This window comes from Podarcis erhardii, assembly GCF_964252035.2.
Source record: "Podarcis erhardii genome assembly, chromosome: 6".
Classification (NCBI taxonomy): Eukaryota; Metazoa; Chordata; class Lepidosauria; order Squamata; family Lacertidae; genus Podarcis; species Podarcis erhardii.
The window spans coordinates 65,204,971-65,223,935 of record NC_138510.1 but is presented as its reverse complement, the minus strand read 5'-3'; the positions used below and the strand labels follow the sequence as shown (position 1 = coordinate 65,223,935).

Below are 18,965 nucleotides of genomic sequence, written 5' to 3'. Positions count from 1 at the left end.
AGTTCAGCTTAGATTCTGAGTTTATTTGTCATGCATGTTTGGCTTTAATGGTTGCTGTCCTTAATGCAAAGTATTCTGTTGAGTTCAAGATTCAATTTCATGCTTAATTCAATTCAAGTGGCTTCGGTACCTGTCTCCCTGCTAGAAACAGACTGGGTTGGGTGACATGACATTATGTATTATGGTAGTGGTATCTGATTGTGCTGTTGCGGAAGATGAGAAATGCGCTTTTTGTTCAGTAATATATATTTTTTCCCGCCCCCGCCCCACACTAGAAATCACTGAAATGTTCCTATTATCTGTTGATATTCCCTGAAAGTCTACACATCCTGGCTGTATAGCATAACTGTCAACAAATGAAATATTCCAAGGGGTGGCTTGCGTGGTCATGGGTGAAAGGATGAAAGATGAACATGGGCATGAGTGTCCAAACTGAGGAAGAAGAAGAAGGCTCAACAGGTCAGTCTGGAGGGTGTGGTGTCTGAGGCTGCACTGAGACATGCATTAGTTTTCATGATTATAATGGTAGCATTTCTGTTCCATTTCCTAATGACCCTTTTACACTGCAGTACCTGTTGTGTTATGGTAACTGTGACTTTTTGACCAATATACTGGCCTGCCATGTTACATTTCATTCATACCAGTAGTTGTGGTGTGACACAACAAACAACATTGTTGGACAACATAAACACCCCACCATCCATTCCACAGATGTGAGCTTCCATTCCCCCACAAAAACAACAGGAAAGAACTGTATGTAGGTATACTACCCTAAATTCCATTACTTGACTTCTGTGGTTCTTCTGGTTTAAGGGGGCTGAAATGGATTTTTTCTAGAATCAGATGACATGGAAATGGGGACTAAACATGCATTATTATCCACTAGTTTTTCAGAAGTAGCTTTTACAATAGTGGGAAAGCTCAAACATAATGCGGAAATTAGCTGTTAGGGAAACAATGGAGAAATAAAATATAGGGTTGTGTGAATGCAGCCTCACTTAAAGCAGGGTTTGTGTTTGTGTGTGTTGTAATTTCCAGCTTCAGGCTGTGTGATCTTCTGCACTGTTTAGAGTCTCACTGAATAGGACAGGCATAGGCAAACTTTGCCCTCCAGATGTTTTGGGACTACAACTCCCATCATCCCTAGCTAACAGGACCAGTGGTCAGGGATGATGGGAGTTGTAATCCCAAAACATCTGGAAAGCCGAGTTTGCCTATGCCTGTAATAGGAAGGTGACCTGAGGTTGTTCACTCCTGTAGTTTCAGCTCTTTGGTGCAGAAAAGCTACACTGGATGAGATTCTAGTTTCTTTGCAACTCTCCAAAGTACAGGAGCCCTCTCAGAAACTGGACCTACGGATGTGTGCCAACCAAATGGCATGCAGAGGAGAAGGCCATCTGTTGTGGACAATCTTCCATGTGGAAGTATTTGAACTTGCCCCCTTTTTCTCAAACTAACCTGTGAGTCTCATTAAACTAGGTGTTTCTAGGAAAAGTGACATCTTAAACTGATCAGGGACAGCCCTTGAGGACACTTCTCAAAACCACCTTGATGTTTGACACATGGATGATAGCATTAAGAGAACACTATCTATTGATCTCTGAGATTGAACTGCTACACAGGGGAAGAGCAGTCCCATTCAGTCACATTGTCATATATAGTGCCCTTTTCCCTTTCTAACACTGTCCAAAAATAAAAGCCACTGCACTCATTGCAGTTGCACTCAGCCTCAAATCCAAGTCTCCCAGTTCCAGAATTTCCCCTCCCTGCTTGAATGAAGCACCCGTAGCACTCGTAAAAGAAGTTCCACATTCTATCTCTGGCAGTCTCCTGCTAATCTGAGACATCTCCGCCACCCCAGTTGCAAGCTCCCCTTCAAGTTCTCCTCAAACAACTACCCTTCATGTAATACAGTGACACTTAGGATGATAGAGGAAAGAGGGAAAGATGTTTTCCTCATCTTCTGTTGCCAGTGCCACTGCTTCTTCTAACACAGAGAAGATTTCTTGAACTTGTCATGATTGCAAGAGGGGAGAGTCTGGAAAGCTCTGGTAAAAATCCAAGGACAGCATCATCTAGCAGAATATCTGCTCACCTGGGGCTGTGGAGGGAGGGGTGTTTGCTGTATAGTGTGCCTATGGATGATCCGAGGGGGGCAGCATCTTCCTGCATGGCTGGGGGAGGGCATGGTCACCTGGTGCCACCCATCACCAGGCGTGCCAGACCTTCCATTCTGGGCGGGCCTCACCTGCAAGGCCAATTGGGTCAGGGGCATGGAGGCTGGGCTCTGTCCACCCCTGCCATGTTTAAGAGCAGGGCCAGATGCAGGCCACCTTCTTTCCTAATCTTCACAGAATTTTCCACCCACCCAGTCTGTTAGGGGCCCATTCGGTGGGAAAATGGGTGAGTTGATGTATGGAGCTTACTATAGTTAAATAGTCACTGTATTCTGGGCCAGGGAAGAAGATACTTTTGCAAGCAAATTGGCCGGCTAGCAGCTTTTTGCCTACCTCATAATAACTGTCAGAACTTTAGTGGATCCCATTAGAGGGGTTCAGGAGGGGTGACTCTGCCCTGGGGCTGGGTGATATATTAATATATCATCCAAAACTGGTTTGGAGTTCACATCGTGATAACTGTTTTATAATATCTGAGCTGGCAATATAATGTGAATCACAATGTGTGTAAGGGCTAGGCGATATCTGAGCAGAGGTGTTATATGCTGACAGAGTCTCACTCCTATATGGAACCATGCCGCAGCATTCTGTACTAATAGCAGCTTCCAGACTGAGAGCAAAGGAAGTCCTAGAGAGTGCATTGCACTAATCCAATTGTGAAATGACTCATGCTTGAACTACTGTGGCCAAACCTTCGATTTGTGGAACTCCCACATTTAACATGCACTTGATGCCACCTCTCTCCTTTTCTGAAAATCCCTCCTTAAAACCAGCTGGAAATGAAGGCTGAACAATTAATCCAAAGGCTGGATTAACCTTTACTGAGTGGGTTTTGGATTAACTGCTTAGTCCTCCTTGCTAACTGTAACCAAGCATTAATTCAGTAGCTGCATTTGCCCACATTCACCCCTCTCCTTTTCCCTGTTTATTTTACATTAGAAGATCTTTGCAATTAGGGTTATGCGTGTGTGTGTGTGTGTGTGTTTGCTGTAGCATGCTCCATACACAAACTATCACGATGTATAAATCATAAAAAGTAGTGAAGAGTATAGCCATGAAATGTCTCTTACAAGATCAAAGACTCTGTGAGTCATACTATTGAAATAATAGATTCTAGGTCAGAACTGTGGTATTCATGAATTCATTATAAATCACACATGAATATGTGCATTTTTTAAATAAATATTTCAGAGGCTGTGACCTTATTGCTATACCCAGGGGGGGAAAGAAAGCTGGGCCCCCACTGGACTTCCTTAGGCAACTTCAGCCAGGCCCTCGTATTCCTGCCCACTCAATCTCTCCCATATGCATATAGAATATAGAGTCTTTTGGGTTTCCTAGTTTTTCTTTTAGATTAAACTCCGTAACATGGCTTTTTGATTGCCCAAGGAGATCCAAGATAATATCGCAAAGCCATATGATTCTTTTGAAATTAAACTCCATATTATAAGCCAGTCCTTGATCTATGGGATGCGTCTGAAATAAGTGAGATCTCATTTTTCTTCTATTTGTTGACAGTGGGTATTGAAACCCTGCATAGGGTTTGCCAGTCCAATTGTAATGGCAATTGTAATGGCACTGAGACACTTATCTGAATGTTGTAAGCATGATAATTCTTTTTTTCCCCACCCATAGGTGCATCTTAGGCGTAATAACCCTCTGTTCCCAGCTCTGTTTTGTTGTTTTCCCTTTTTGACAGTATGTATTGCTTTTTTTTGCCTCATTGTAGATTTGGGGTGGGGAGAATGTTTAAAGACTAGAGTAGAGAGCATATAATTGTACCGGTAGTGTAGCCGATTGCTTCTGGAGTTGTATTCCCCCTTTTTTAAAAAAGGGGTGGGCAAATTGACTACAAAGCCTTAGCCAAAGCCCATGATATTGAACATTTTGGATATAATCAACATTTTCAAAAGCCTGTTATTTTGTATCCTCTAGGCATAATCTACTGCTTTGTGATGGTCTCAAAGCTTCTGTTGCTTTTTATTCCTTTAATTTTGTGTTTCATTGTCACATGGCAGGAAATCAGGAGGGAAAAATTGTACCATCTGGATTGGCTATGATCACCAGCAAAAATGTTTGACTCTGTACAGTGTAGAGATTATCACAAGTTTTTCATTTCCATTGATCCTGCAGTGCATGGTTTAAAAGCAAGGCAGTCACTTTTATTGCAAAAGGCTTCCTACTACGAATATCGGGATTGTTGTTCTCACAATGGGACCATGAGTATATTAAATGCTTTAGATCTGAAATCTTTGAAACTGATACAACAATGTGCTTTGAAACAAGAAGGCAGTATATAGTTTAGCATATTAAAACAAAACAATTCCTGTATAGAAATATACCCTCCGTTTTTCATTTTGCTCCCAAATATACCGTACTTCCAGAGTTTTGTGAATATTCAAAATATCATGGTCCCAGATAAATGCATGAGCTTCCTAGTCACAGTGGTTTTCAGTTTCTAGAAATATGTGGTGTCACAGTTTGCACCATAAATACATGTTTTAAAGTGTTTAGAGCTGCAAGTTTTAATAGCTCAAGCAACTTAAGTTTCCATTTTTAGCTTTAAGTGATTGTACTTATTTTCTTTGTTGAGGGATAATATTGAGGCTGAAAATTAAGGCCACACACTTGATTTTTTTACACTTTAGACTATTTTAGAACTGGTTGTTTATCGTAGTAGGAAATGAAAAATGAAATAGTAAGGGTACAATCCTGTGGCCTTTGGGAGTATTTCACTGATCACAGTGGAGCAAGCTTTTACATAAGGGATAGTGCAGGTTCTCCAAAACTGCCATCTTGCAAGAAGCTTTTCTGAAATAGATATCCAAATATGCATTTCCTCTGTGTTATCACAAACATGTTAGTAGTAGCTCTCAAAAGTGGCATAAATAGTTGGGTGTTAACTGTATTATTTTTTTCCTGGTATTATAAATAAATATGAAACTCCATGCAGAGGGAATACAAGTTCTGAAATGTTTCCTATGCACAGCTGATGCTAGCCATAGCAGTAATAAATTGGACATTTAAGCATTATGCAGTAGTATTATGTTCTATGCTTTCCCCGTTCATTCTCATCTGCTTATCACAGCAGATTCATCAGAGTCCAAGAAAACCAGTTAAAGGTGAAATCCTAACCCCTGCCAGAAAGCAGTTGGTTGAATAGAGCAGTAGATCCAGCAACACACATGGAGTCCTGCTGGATGTGTGGTGAGGTGAGGAGCCAAGAGATCCTTCCTCTCCATTCTGAAACACAGTCTGGAGAGTATATGCTAGCAACTTCAGCAGAGATGCTGCTGGCAGTAAGTTCCAGTCACCCATAGTTTGGACAGGTACAGTTGAGAGCTCTGTGGATGCACAGTCTCTTGCTGGCAGAACCTACCAAAGGAGGGTTGGGCTGGGCAGAGTGACACCTCTTCCTCCTCTGCAACCCCTACAGTGCAGCAGATCAGGGATTGGGGTTGCTCTGTAATTGAAACCCATTTTTGGTTGTCTATGGTTGAAATTCAAGAAGTAACATTAACTCTAAGACAAGTGGTGGTAGTTAAGAAGCAGATCTATGTTTATTGTCAGTGCTTCTGTGTATAATTGACACAAAACTCTTGGTGGAAATTTGGTAAATGGTTTAGTGCAACAGCTCCCCACCCTTAGTCTAGCTGTTGTGCTTTGCGGTGAATGCATATGCGTTAAAAGTTCCTGTTAAACTTTTGCTTTTCAAGCAGCAAGGAGTGGTTGAACAGAGAGAGAGAGAGAGAGAGGGAGATTCTTAACACCCCATCTTTCTCTAGGCTGCTTTCCAATACTACTTTGCAATGTTTCATTTTGTGTGTGTGCGCGCACGCGTCTGTCTGCTGTGTCTGCACACATATGCACATTGCTATTCAGGGAAAGCCAGCACTATACATAAAAACCAAATACCAGTAAAGCTGCAATACAAGTTGATTAAAATATTCATTAAAATATTAAAGTATTGGGACATAGAAGGCATGCCTGGGGGGGGGGTAGTTCTGCCAAGGTATAAATGGAGCAGAGGATGCTACAAGTTGTCTCTTCTTCCCATCATCTTCATATGCAAAGGTCAAAGTCTGGGGTGGGGAAAGCCTCCATTACCCATCACCCATCACCCATTACCCATCTTAGGTTCCTGAGAGCAAATGGTAGATTTTGAATGCCACTTGCCCTCAGAAGTTGCTATGGTCTTTGGAGACCACTCTAGGTTTGCAGGAAGATACTTGGCTGTGGAATTTTACCAGTGTACTTGACTGCTGCAAAGCTGTCTCCCTACATTTGCTGCATAACAAACCCCTTGTATCTGTTGCAACAGCAGAGTGAAAGTAACATGATACTTGTCAGTTTCTATTCACAACCTTAGAAGAGGTAGTGTATCTTGCCAGGTTGCCTTTTCCAATGGTTAGGCCAGTCTCACAATCAGGAGCAATGCAAGATTGAAAAATACACTGGAACGTCTGTGCTTGACCTTTCTCTTTCCTCCCTTCTTTTGTAATAGCATCTGGTTTGTAGGTGGCAGACTAATTTCTCAAGCCTGCCATCAAGCATAATAATAATGTGGTTTGCACAGCCCTTACATTTAATAATCCATATACAAAATCTCCAAAGTACTAGAGGTGACCTATGAAAAATTCATGAATGGTAATTATGCTAATTACACATAAAAATTCAGGTAGCAAGTAAGCATTTGATCCATTTATTTCCAGCAGTTTGCCAATTAAGAAGCACATGCTAAAAGCTATGTCTCCTGAAAAATCTATGATTCGGCAGGTACCCCGGGGAGAGCTCTTACTTCCTCTTTAAACATTTGCACTTCTCTGATTTGTAGCTGTCCATTCACAGAGGAGTGCAATTATTGCTTTATGGTCTGGTGTTTTGGTTTGTTCGTGGTGGGTGGTGGGTGTTTTTTAAGAGAAGACAGTTAAACTGTATGAGTTTGTCTAAATACTCCAAAAAAAGCGATGTGATTGTCTTAGTTTACATAGCAAATTTTCAGCATTCAATTGTCGTCTAAGAGTAAAGGGGGAACTGCAGGAGGAGACATGCTCTGTTTTGTTGTAGCTGTGCACATAGAATCAGACCCAAATCATGATTTTGGGCTGAAATTTTAGCAACTGAAAGAAAGGCATCATGCACAATGAAATCAAGTTTACTCTAGGGGTATTCACAAGAGCCCCGTATAGTATATGGGGTATATAGTAAAAGCAGGGAGCAGGGAGCCAGAACCACATCTTACCAACCTCAGTCCTAAAAGCCATGCATTGAGCAAAACAGCAAGAGGGGTGGGATTTGTGCACACAAGGCTGTGTAAAGCAGGAGAAACGTTCCTGGTCCATGACAGCAATAAACCGATCGGTTGCATAATTGGAGATCCTACTGAGATAAGTGTACAACTAACTATATTCACATGAGCCCTCTTTTCTTACGTTCTACTCAAGGAACAGTTTTTGCAGGGGACAGAGGTCATAGATCCACTGCCTTTCCAGACATTGGCTATACACACAGGCTAGATGCTCATGAAGTGGGCTTATATTGTCACAACATGATGCCATAAATGTTGGAAGTCTCCATGCCTCTGTGAGCTGTTATTGTCCATCACTGAGCATTGTAGCAGGTTGCTATGCAATGATGCCAGCTCCCCAAGCCTTGGCAGTAGCTTCCCTATCAGACCCAATAAGAAATGTGTGGTTGTTTCCTTTTAATAACCAGTTTTCAAGCATCTGAAAGTATTTGATACAGGAAGAGCACGGCTGCATTTCTAGGAAAGGGAAAGAAAGAGGGAGAAAATATATGTGTAAACTGTGTTTTTCATATATATATACCCAGGAACGAGTGTAAAAATAGCAGCTCTGAGGAAGTCAATAGGTCACTCTGATGCACAGCAATGAACTGCAAAATCAACTTGAATTGAAATGAGGTTTCCAGGGTGTAGCATATGTTGTGATGAAGGTGCCAGGGAAGATAAAGTAGGCTACACTCTTTCAACCTGTTCAGAGTGTGTTCCAATCATTTGGAACCAGAATGAACTGCTCCCACACTGCACAGCCCAAATCAGAACAAATTAAAACAGGGCTGCTCTTACAGGCGCATCCATTAATCCCAGCACACCGTCTGGGCTGTGCTCAGTGTGTGTAGGGAGAGAAAAAATGATGCCAGGCAAAATGGTCTTTATAAACCCAAACGGAATTGCCAGAAATGGATTCATTGCACAAAGCATTGAATATTATTTTGGACCTATACCAAAAAAAGATAGATTGCATATTTAAAAAGCTCCTGTTTTATTTGACTCGAGGGAAACTGGTTGTGAAGGGACCTATCCTATTTAATAAAACAGCTCAGTCTCCCTCTGGTGGCTACTTCGCTTTTACTGACTCACACTGATAGTAAACCTGTGCTAGTCCAACCCAATATAAAAATGGAAGAAAATTCACATTTTAGGCTGTGAATGCTAAGTAGCATTAGTGAGATTAATGCACTGTAAATACTGCTGTACAGATGACGTGGGTACCACCCACAGCTATTAAGCTAACAGAGGGAGTGCTTCAACTGAATACAAATAAACAACTTTCTGAATATTATGGGAACTGGGGTTATTATGTTTAACAGGTAGACAGTGCAGTTGACTTGATACAGCTCCACAATAAATTCTGTAGATTGTCTGCTTAATGTGTTGGTGTGAAACCCAAAATTAAGCCTAGACTTATTTAGACAGAATTTGATGGATTACTTCTGCAGATGATGCATTTTAATTTCATGATTACAATCACCCTAAAGATGTAGATTTACGTACAAAGTATTGCATCAAATGCAGTACTAAGTAAACATCCCATCAGTGTGAGGATGGGGAAAAGCATGGAGGCACAAGGAGAAAAGAGAGGCGGAAGGTCCCATTGCACAAGCAGGAGCTCTTTGTAGATGAGACACTGTATTGGATACCCACCAAAGTTCCCAAGTAGAGGATAATTTATTTGTAGCTAAAACTTTGCGTTTGGATGCTGCTAAAATTGTATCCTAAATTTGAGTTTAGATCTCAGGCATATCCACTCTGGTCCATTCGGACTACTATTTAAAACCACCTAGCCTAAAACAGAAGAAGAGGGTCTGTAGTACAGTACTTGCATTGTGTATCTTGAAATCCTATAAAGATCCTATATTTAGGCTCAGCCATTGCTGCTTCTGCCTGATCCTGCTATGAGCCCTGAGTGGAGATGAAAATCAAATGAGGAGTGAAAATCAAGTGCAGCTATAATATCTAAAGGAGCAAGCTACCCAAATCGTCGTGATCTGTCACATGATCCTGCCTTATATTGTGTCAGACTATCTAGCTCAGTCTTGCCCAACTAGCTCAACACTGACTCATAGAATTATAGAATTTTCTGGAGTTGGAAAGTACCACGAGGACCATCTAGTCCAACTCCCAGCAGTGCAAGAATATTTTGTCCAACATGGGTCTCGAACTAAAGCATAGAGGGTCTCATGCTTTATCAACTGAGTTATCCCGCATTTCCATTGAAGACAATGGCAGGGTTTTGTTTTGCTTTTTGTTAATTTTGACTGTGTAAATAATAAAATATGACTCGCCGCCATCATAACTCTCTCCCCCGCCCACTGTGTGAGAGAGAAAGGGAGAGAGAGAGAAAAAAAAATATTCCATTTTAGAAATGTGTGAAACTGTTGCTAGTGGAGAAAACAATAAGCTTGTGGAACACAGGGCTAGATGCAAAGAACACAGAGCTCTGATGCTGCTTCAGCAACAATTAAGCTGAGCCCTGGACTACTGCAATGTATTCTGCATGGGGCTGCCCTTGAAGATGGTCCAGAAGCTGCATGTAGTGTACAATACAGCTACTAGGTTGGGAAGTGGGATAGTCCTATGAGACCATGTGCAAGTGGTAAGTGGGGTATCCCTGTAAGACCTTGGTTCACTAGCAGCCAGTGCAGTCCTCAGCTGGGCAAAATTCAAGGTATTAGTGATAGCATAAAAAACAGTAAAACAGGATTCAGGTGCCTAACAGAGCACCTTTCTCAGTATCAACAGTCTTGGGCCCTATGATCAGTAGGGGAAGTCCTGTTGGTGGTACTGGCACAGGGGACTGCCCAGTTGGTGGGGACCCATGGTAGGGCCTTGTTGTTAGTGGTTCCCCTAGTGAGTCAATCTCCCTCACAATTACATTTTAAGAGGTTTTTTTTAAAAAAAACCAGTACAGGTGCTGTACTCTGTGTTAACATTTTCATTGAGCTATGCACAAGGGCCCCAAGTATGCCCCCTAAGCCGCCTTTGATTGGTCACCACCAGTTCAGAACCCATCAGTGTATACATGAAGAAATAATCTCATATTAGGGTTAAAATGTTTGATGAAACCAAGAGAATAAGCTCACTGGTAAAAGAAATAAAGAATTTTCCAATCAGATATGATAAAATTGATGTCAGTAAATGTATTTTAGAAGCATATGGCTTAAATAATCACAACAGAAGGGTTTTTAAAAAAACAAAACAAAACCCAGAAACTAGATTTTCTGCTGTTCACACACAGTAATCTTTTCATAAATAGAAAATCAACTTTAGCTGAACTGCTGCTCACAGAAAAGTTTCTCAAGAGACATGAGAAATATAAGGATTAATGTCGCTTCTGTCTAATGACTGTAGTGCTGGGTTTAATTAATTTTGCTGTATAGTCATTCTTTATTCATAAGGAATAATTGGTGCTTCATAGAGATTTTTTTATTAATAAATTGCATTAAGTATAATCTTCTGGTGACCAGCAAGAAGCTGAAACAACTGAAAAGAGGAAAGATGAAGTCCATAGTAAATGCTCAGTGAAAATGAATGTATAATTTGTACTTAAATATAACAAAACAATTGCACTAGGAGATATTTCTGGAAACCAAGTGATCACTTTTTAATTAATTGCGACATAGCATTTGAATTGCCATATAATTTCTAGAGACGAGGATACATTCCCTTTCAGTGGTAGGTAATCTTTGTCTACTCATCCACGTGGTATATGTGTCATTACATACATACTACCTTGACTATTAGGACTACGGCTATTAGGACCTTGGCTATGAGACCCTGCCTTGCAGACCTTTTTCCAACTGGCCTGGGAGGGCAGAGCCCTGACTGACTCCAGCTACAAAAGCTGAGGTTGCTGAACAGACTATTAGGCTGGGATATTGCTTGGGGCAGGGGTTGTTGCTGTTTTTGTTTGTTTTTTGATGTATCTTTAGTATCTTTAGTATGATTTATGTGCAAATTGCCCAGTTTGGTTGTAATTTTTTTAAATGTTTTATTTATTGTTTATTACTACTTTTGTTACATTTCGAATTATGTAATCCTCCCCCCCCACACACACACGTTACAGCCACCTTGAGCATAGTTTTACCTATGGAAAGGCAGTATACAAATAAAATTACATCATGCCCATTTCTAGATCCCATTCCAAATTCAAAGACCACATTCTGAAATTATCAAGCTGTCAGAGAAGAAGGCTGCATGTTATGACATGTTCCATTGATGATGATGATGATGACGACGACACACACTCAAGCAAAATCTACATTTATATGGCAACAACTACATATATTCCTAAAGTTTGGGATACTCCAATCTGAACAGCCATAAATAACAACAAGTATGAATCATGAATGGGCTCCCAAAATCTATTCTGTGATTTAGGTTTGATGCCCTACATTTAAAGTTCTGGTTATAGAGATCAGTTTATGGGTGGCTTTTGATTAACTATATTTCCATCATTGGTTTGCTTTATTAATATGTAAACTCCTTTTGGACAAGGGCCCTTATTCATGGAGAAACTGATTTTAGATTGGCCAAGTAAGCAATACTGTATTATCGTGACTTTTGCAAATTGTTCTAATAGGTGGCAAGAGAGGCTGGGAGAGAGGAGAGAATAGGAACTCTAGCAAATAAAACAGCCTACTGCAAGTCTGATGATTCCTCCTTCCAACTCTGTTTTATCTTATCCATTTCAGCATTAAAGCCTTGATGTCCAAAGAGCTGATTTTTATTTATTTATTTATTTCATGAAGAGCAGAGAGGAAACTCTGCAACTTTCAAAACACATGTCACAGCATCTGGCTGCTTTATAGTCTTTTGAAGACTCTGCACTCAAAGCTTCAGAACTGTCCGTTTGGCTGAGGAGACAGCTGTGAAAGTACCTGGCTAAACCTGTCTGCTTGAACATAGTTTTCATACGAGTTAAGATTAAATATGAAGGGAGAAATGCCTTTAATCTTTAATTAATTCCCATCTCATGCATTGAGATCTGACTTCATTAAGTTATTTGGGGGAAGCTTCTTCAAAAGCAATGAAATGCATTGTTGAAATTGTTTTATAGTGCTGACATGACATGCTTCATTGAAAAAGAAAATGCCATATTCTTTGGCTCTAAGTATATATGTAAGATATAACTCTAGAAACATGTGCATTTAAGTCTAGGTTATATTTGCCAGTATTCATAAAAATGAATATGCCAAGATGATACCAGAAGGATAGGAAATCAGTGGTCCTCCTGATGTAGTTGGGCTACTGTACTCATAGCCCCAAACCATTGACTATGTTGGCTGAGACTGAGGTCACCATCTGGAGGGTCACAGTTTCCCCATGGTCATGACCATGTGCCAGGAACCTCTGGTATCAGATTCTTTCTACAGAAGTATATATAAGGATGGATCCTGTTCTTTTCCACATGAATCCACTAGCACAGGAACCTGCACCTCACCCCCCCCAAACCCTAATGAGATATATCTGCCACTGACATCACAGACTCCTTGGAGGATCAGGGAAACCTGAGGTTCCCTGAAGCTTGAAACTCTGCTGACTAGAAGCCCAGTGGCCACAGAAAAAGGAAGGCATTGGCCCTTTACCTGGCCAGCTGCAGCACTCAGGAGCAGACCTTTAATTTCCACTCTCCTGTCTAGATCACAAAGCTCTGCCAATTTCTCCAAGACTCTGCTGAAAGAACTTGCTTTTTCTGCCTTCAGGTAAACTATGGTCCAGGGCCAACACCTTGCTAATTGTCTGAGGTCCTAACCTTACCTTACCTTATCTGCCCATCTGTTCCAGAACCTCAGCTCTACTGACCTCCATCTTGCGTCAAAAATCCAATCCCCTGGGCAGGTCCCCGATATGAGCCCCATGGGGGGGGGGAATGCATAAGATATTATAGAGAAATAGCATTGTTCCTGATTATAAATACATTCACAGTAGGAACATATGAAGATGCTTCATGTTGTATCACAAGGTTGGGCCATCTAGCTCACTGTTGTCTCACCATGAATAAGGAAGGATGGCTGCTGTCTGAAACCCAAACATTGGACATGCTATCAATGGATGATGGGAGTTGGTCCAGCCACATCCTTAGTTTACACAGATGACAGCAGCTTCCTATTGTTTCAGACATGAATCTTCTCTTTGGAGATGTTAAGTATTGAATCATGTGCTCTGCCACTGACTTATGCCCTTTCCCTAAACTGCACTGGCAATTTATCACCTCTTTCTTGCCATGCCTTTTCTCTGTTTTCCTAAAATGCCTTTGTCATCTGCAAGTGTTTTGATAACATTCCCCATTGTTTTGTACTTCTTTTCAGGTTTTTTTGTCCTCCCTTGTTGAAAATTAATATTATCTTTTTATTCCACACTGGCTCTTCTTACCTGTGTCGGCCTATGTAGAGGGCTTATTACGTTAGCTATTAGGTTCATATATTCCAGATTCCATTCTAAAACCCAAATTCCATCTTGAAGAGCATATCCTGCCTGATTCCTATTGAGCAGGTTGAGAAGGCATTGATTCTCAAGCAACTGGATGAGCATGCTTAGGATGATGCTTCATGCATTTCCATGAATCATGGTTTTTAGAAGGCCAGTTCCAATATCGAGGTCAAACTCAGAGCAGAAGATGCTTATGAGCAAATGCAAATTAGTCATAATTAGTCAGAAGTACCATATGTTACCCTCCATTAAGAACCTCTTGATCCATGCAGATGTATTAGGAAACTTCCTATGCATGCTTGTGCATTGATTTGATGTTCAAGTCTGGCTCAAACTGTCCTGTAACAACAATACTCAACAGCGCCAATTGGCACATAATGATCATGAAACAGACAAAGGTGTAACAGTAGAAAAGGCTTTGTTCTCAATATGCAATTTTAAGTAATTATGTTACCAATTCATTGTGCAATTTTTTAAAAATGTCTCATTCCATACCACAAAGGCTGAACCAATGTCCTAAGGTTTGGACACTGTGTACGGAGCACAAATAATAAACTGATGGTGAGCTAAAAGCACTTTAGCACTCCATTCTTCTTCTGCATGAGTTCCTGCTACCCCATAACACATTCCTTATCCATATGGGGTTCGACTTGTCTCCCAGGATTTGATGGTGGTCTTTCAAGGGCCTCAGCCTGTTTCATCACTTGATATATCAACATGTGCTTAAAAGTTTGATGGAGTGTTGTGTATCAAATTCCTTAAGTTGTATTTTAAGAGAAAAAGGATGCTCTTGAAAAAATGAAGGCTCTCTTGTATGTATATACTGAAGAGTGCCTGGGGAAACCCAGCCAGATGGGTGGAGTATAAATAGTATTATTATTATTATTATTATTATTATTATTATTATTTGGAGTATATGAATTTAAGCATGACTTTGGCAATAGACAGTCTGCTGCATTTTCAGTCCATCATGCTGCACAAAAAAACCTAATAGCTTTTTCTCTCTCTTGGGAATCTTCTGCCCCGTTGATACTTTGCAAATACTGTATCCACATTTCACTTAAAATGCATCATTAAGTGAGAATGTTCCAATCATTTCATCAAAGGTGATGGATTGAATGATTTAATAAAAATGCAATTAGTCTTTTTTGCATATTTGTCAAAAACCTGAGAAATCCTTTTCAGTTTTCTGTCATTAATTAATATAATCTTTAATTCCCAATTAGCATGAATAGATTTCTCAGAAGACAGTGACATGTTGAATATCCATTTTTGAATGTTTGACCACATACCTTAACATCATAGTCACATTTTAGGTGTTTTCTTAAAGCTATATTTCTCTACTTGAAAAAATATTTATGGAAAGAAAGTATTTCTCTTAATACAAACCTTTAAAGACTCCTCCTGTTTTTCCCGGGGGGGGGGGGCAGGATTGGTTTGGCAGGAGGATGAAACTGGCTGCAAATTAGATTCTACAATATACCATGTTCCTTATTTTTCAACTGATTAGTTTCATACTGTTGGCAGTAACTTACCCTGTTGAATTCAGCTTGGGATTTTGTAGCAATCTTCAGCACGGTGTTCAAACCCCTGAGGGATTGTGTAGAGATTCTGTCAAACCCTTTTTGGTGGATGTGTATTTCATTCTGTGGCTGTACTTTGTGCTCATTTAAAAGAACCACTCTTCAATTTGTAGCTGAACATTTTCAAAATGAAGTTTAGAGAGGCAGAAGTCTGTCACAATGGCCTGAGTATCGCTACTTCCCAGCATTTAATGGTCTCTATTAGTATGAATAGAACTCCAGTTTCATCTTCTCTTGTTGCAATACCCTACGGTTTCACAATTTGTTTTCTTTTTTTAATAAACCTGTAAGATCTATACATGATCTACACATACTGCTAAACTCATCAACAGTGTTTCACTGCTGAACATTTTTCTTTCTCTATAATATGTCCATAGTTCAAAAGTTCTAGCTCATTGTCTAAGGGAGGAAGATTTTGTTTAGTATATAAAAATGTATCTAATGTGAATGGCGTGTTGCTGGGTCCATTGTTAGGTCCATTTATCCCAGTACTTTGTTTCTGAACCTTGTAGACAATGTAGAAAATGTAGACAAGGTGCATCCACAACATGGATTTCTTAACTTGCAGGAATCGTTCTATTTATCTATTCAACTTTTCAAACATCTGCATTATGCAGTCATGGGGTTTCCTTTGTTATGGTTGTTTTGCCTTATATTGTTTTGTTTGCACTGATTGAGTTATTGCATTTCACTGTATATTTTGTCTGTATATCTTTGCCTTTGGGGACTTTAACTGTAATTCTGATACCGCTACTGCTAATAATAACTTATCCCCCTTTGGCGGAGGGGGTGGCATTCAGAAAATAGAAAGCTACTCAGCAATAGATCATCAGGTGTCATTTGCACTGGCTTGCCATTTCTGTACAAAATTAGACTCTTCCATTACAAGTTGTAGTTCGGAATGCATCCAATTCAAAATATGTAAACATTAAACAAGCATATTATATGACAAAAAGTTAATTGCTTCTCTCCTTTGAAACCTACAGGTGTTACTTGGAAGATGGAGCTTCAAAAGGTGCCTGGCTGAACCGATCAAGTATTATTTTTGCAGGAGGAGACAAGTGGTCAGTAGATCCTCGAGTTTCAATTGCAACAGCAAACAAAAAGGAGTACAGCCTCCAGATACAGAACGTGGATGTCTCAGATGATGGTCCCTATACTTGTTCGGTGCAGACTCAACACACGCCGAGGACAATGCAGGTGTACTTAACAGTAAAAGGTATTAGTCACCCATTATATAGATATATACATCATAAGCAATCTGCTTTTCAAAAGGAAATCTATTTGGCATTCTTATGTGCTGCAACATCAAAACGTTTAATTTACTCTTGTTTGTCTATTTGTGCCCTTCAGTTCACTCATTGACTGTCTTTCTGATGCAATTAATGTGATAATTGGCTTCTCTTTGAAAGATGATCCCATACGAATGCTGGCAATCCCAGAGTAATACTGGGGAAATGGATAACTCTTCCCCAAGTTCTACCCAATTCCTCAGGCACACTTCAGTGAATGCTGAAAATTACATTTAGATAACTGGAGAGCATACATAAGTGTCCCACCGAGCTTGGGGGCAATCATAAAATGTGTCTGGGTTTGCAAGCAATGGCTTGTGAATCCTGACATAAGCATTTGTAAGCTACTCAGTAAGAATAGGACATGTTCTGGAAAGGTGGTAAACATAATCTCTATTCAGGCACTGAAGCACATGACAGGGAGGTCAGAGTTCAGTTTGCTGGGCCCACCTTCACTGGCATGCTCCCAATATCATTGTTGTCCATGCTTTGGGACTGAAGACCTGAAGTAGGGAGACAGTGCATAGATGCCTCACACAGTTTAGAACCCTTATTATAATTATATGGGCCATAATGCCTCTGCTTGTGGAAGAATGCAAAATAATGTCCCTATCAAAGATCTGCACAAGAGGGAAGAATGATGTGGGAAAACATGGTCTTTCAATTAATATTGTGAGTGTACAAAGCACTAAATGGCTTGTTGTCCTAGTTCTGAAAAGAGCACCTCTCTCATTATCAACCATTTTGAGCTTTATGGTTAGCAGCCTAGTTCTCAGAGATCTGGGACAAGTGATGGTTCCCCATTTGTGGAATGACCTTCCTAGTGCTGTCTCTCTCATTATTAAATTTCATGGAGGAAATTTGAAAATCCCTGTTTACCCAGACATGTGCTGGCTGAAATATGCTATTCCTGGCAACCTTGAAAAAACTAAGAGGCTCCTTTAGGAGGAAGGGCAGAATATAAGCTTAAGATAAATGAGAGGAAAGTGGCGGTTTTAAACAACAACAGTAGTCTGAGTAAAGTAGAGGTAGAAGCACTCTAAGGGTTTATTTTTTTAAGTTTCAACAAGTTAATTGTTGTGCAACACAGAAGCTAACAAAATAGAACCTTTCCCAAATCCCCACTTGCTGTATTCAAATTGTAGTAAAAACTACCACTTCCCTTTCCTCAGTGTCACCCCTCTCACTCTACTCAAACCTCTGTCATGGTTTTAAATCAGCGTGGTTTTTCCCTCTCAGTGTCTCTTAATCCTCTGCTGTTGTTTGAAATGACCACTTTCCCCTTCCCAGTTTCTCTCCACCCCCGCTTTACTCTAAGCTCTGTTGTTGTTTAAAACCACAATTTCCCTCTCAGTGTCTCTCCCTTCTTTTTCACTACTGTCAAACTTGCAACAGTAGTGGCAAATCACTAGTGTGACAGGGATTAGGCTAGGCAGCAGGAAATCGTACCTCTTTTGATGAACTAAGTTAGTTCTTCTAATGTCCATGTGTAAATGTAATTATTCCTTTTGAAACTGATTGGCATTTAAACCATTACTTGGAAACATTAATAAAGTGCAAGTGGGACAGATATCATTACCACCAAACAGGGTCAAACTGAAAAGAGAGTAAATGTCACTGAAAACAATGTTCTTTTCAGAGAGATTATCATCATTATGCAAAAACAAGCTGTCAAGCATACTGTTCTTCTTCAGAAAAATCTCTTTCATCCTTGTCTTGTCAATGCAAGCTCAGATGCATATTTGAAGATTGTGATTTGCATGATAGGTTTGTAGATACAATGAAAATCAATTATTGGAAGGTCCTGGATCATTTCCATACTGAGCACTACTGATGCAGATATGGTGATGTGTTTTATTTAAAAGAGACTGCAGCTCTGTGTTAATAACCATCTCAATGATCATCCATTTCCCAATGCTTGTGTGCCCTCATTAACTATTCTGAGGGACAGGTGGTTTAGGAATTAGCAATGAGATGAGGGAAGCCTTTCATCTCCCAATCTGCAGTACAAATCCGGCCCTGCTTGGCAGTGACGAGAAGCTGAGACCATCTGATTGCTGTCCATAGCTTTCATGAAATGCCTCTTCATGCTGTCAACCCACTCTCTGTAGTTAAGTCCCAATAAAACACAAGCAAGCACAACAAAACAAAAATCCAAAACCTGCCACAAAATACCTCA

General features: G+C 40.2%; 1 protein-coding gene across 2 annotated transcripts in view; it reads left to right on the top strand.

The window, feature by feature from the left end:
* The window catches only part of NEGR1 (neuronal growth regulator 1), a 573,510-nt gene that overhangs the window by 304,375 nt on the left and 250,170 nt on the right, over window positions 1-18,965 (top strand). For both annotated transcript variants that reach the window (XM_081866559.1, XM_081866558.1), the window contains exon 3: window positions 16,481-16,713. In XM_081866559.1, coding sequence (XP_081722685.1) covers window positions 16,481-16,713 — 233 coding nt within the window. The remainder of the gene's footprint in view (window positions 1-16,480; window positions 16,714-18,965) is intronic.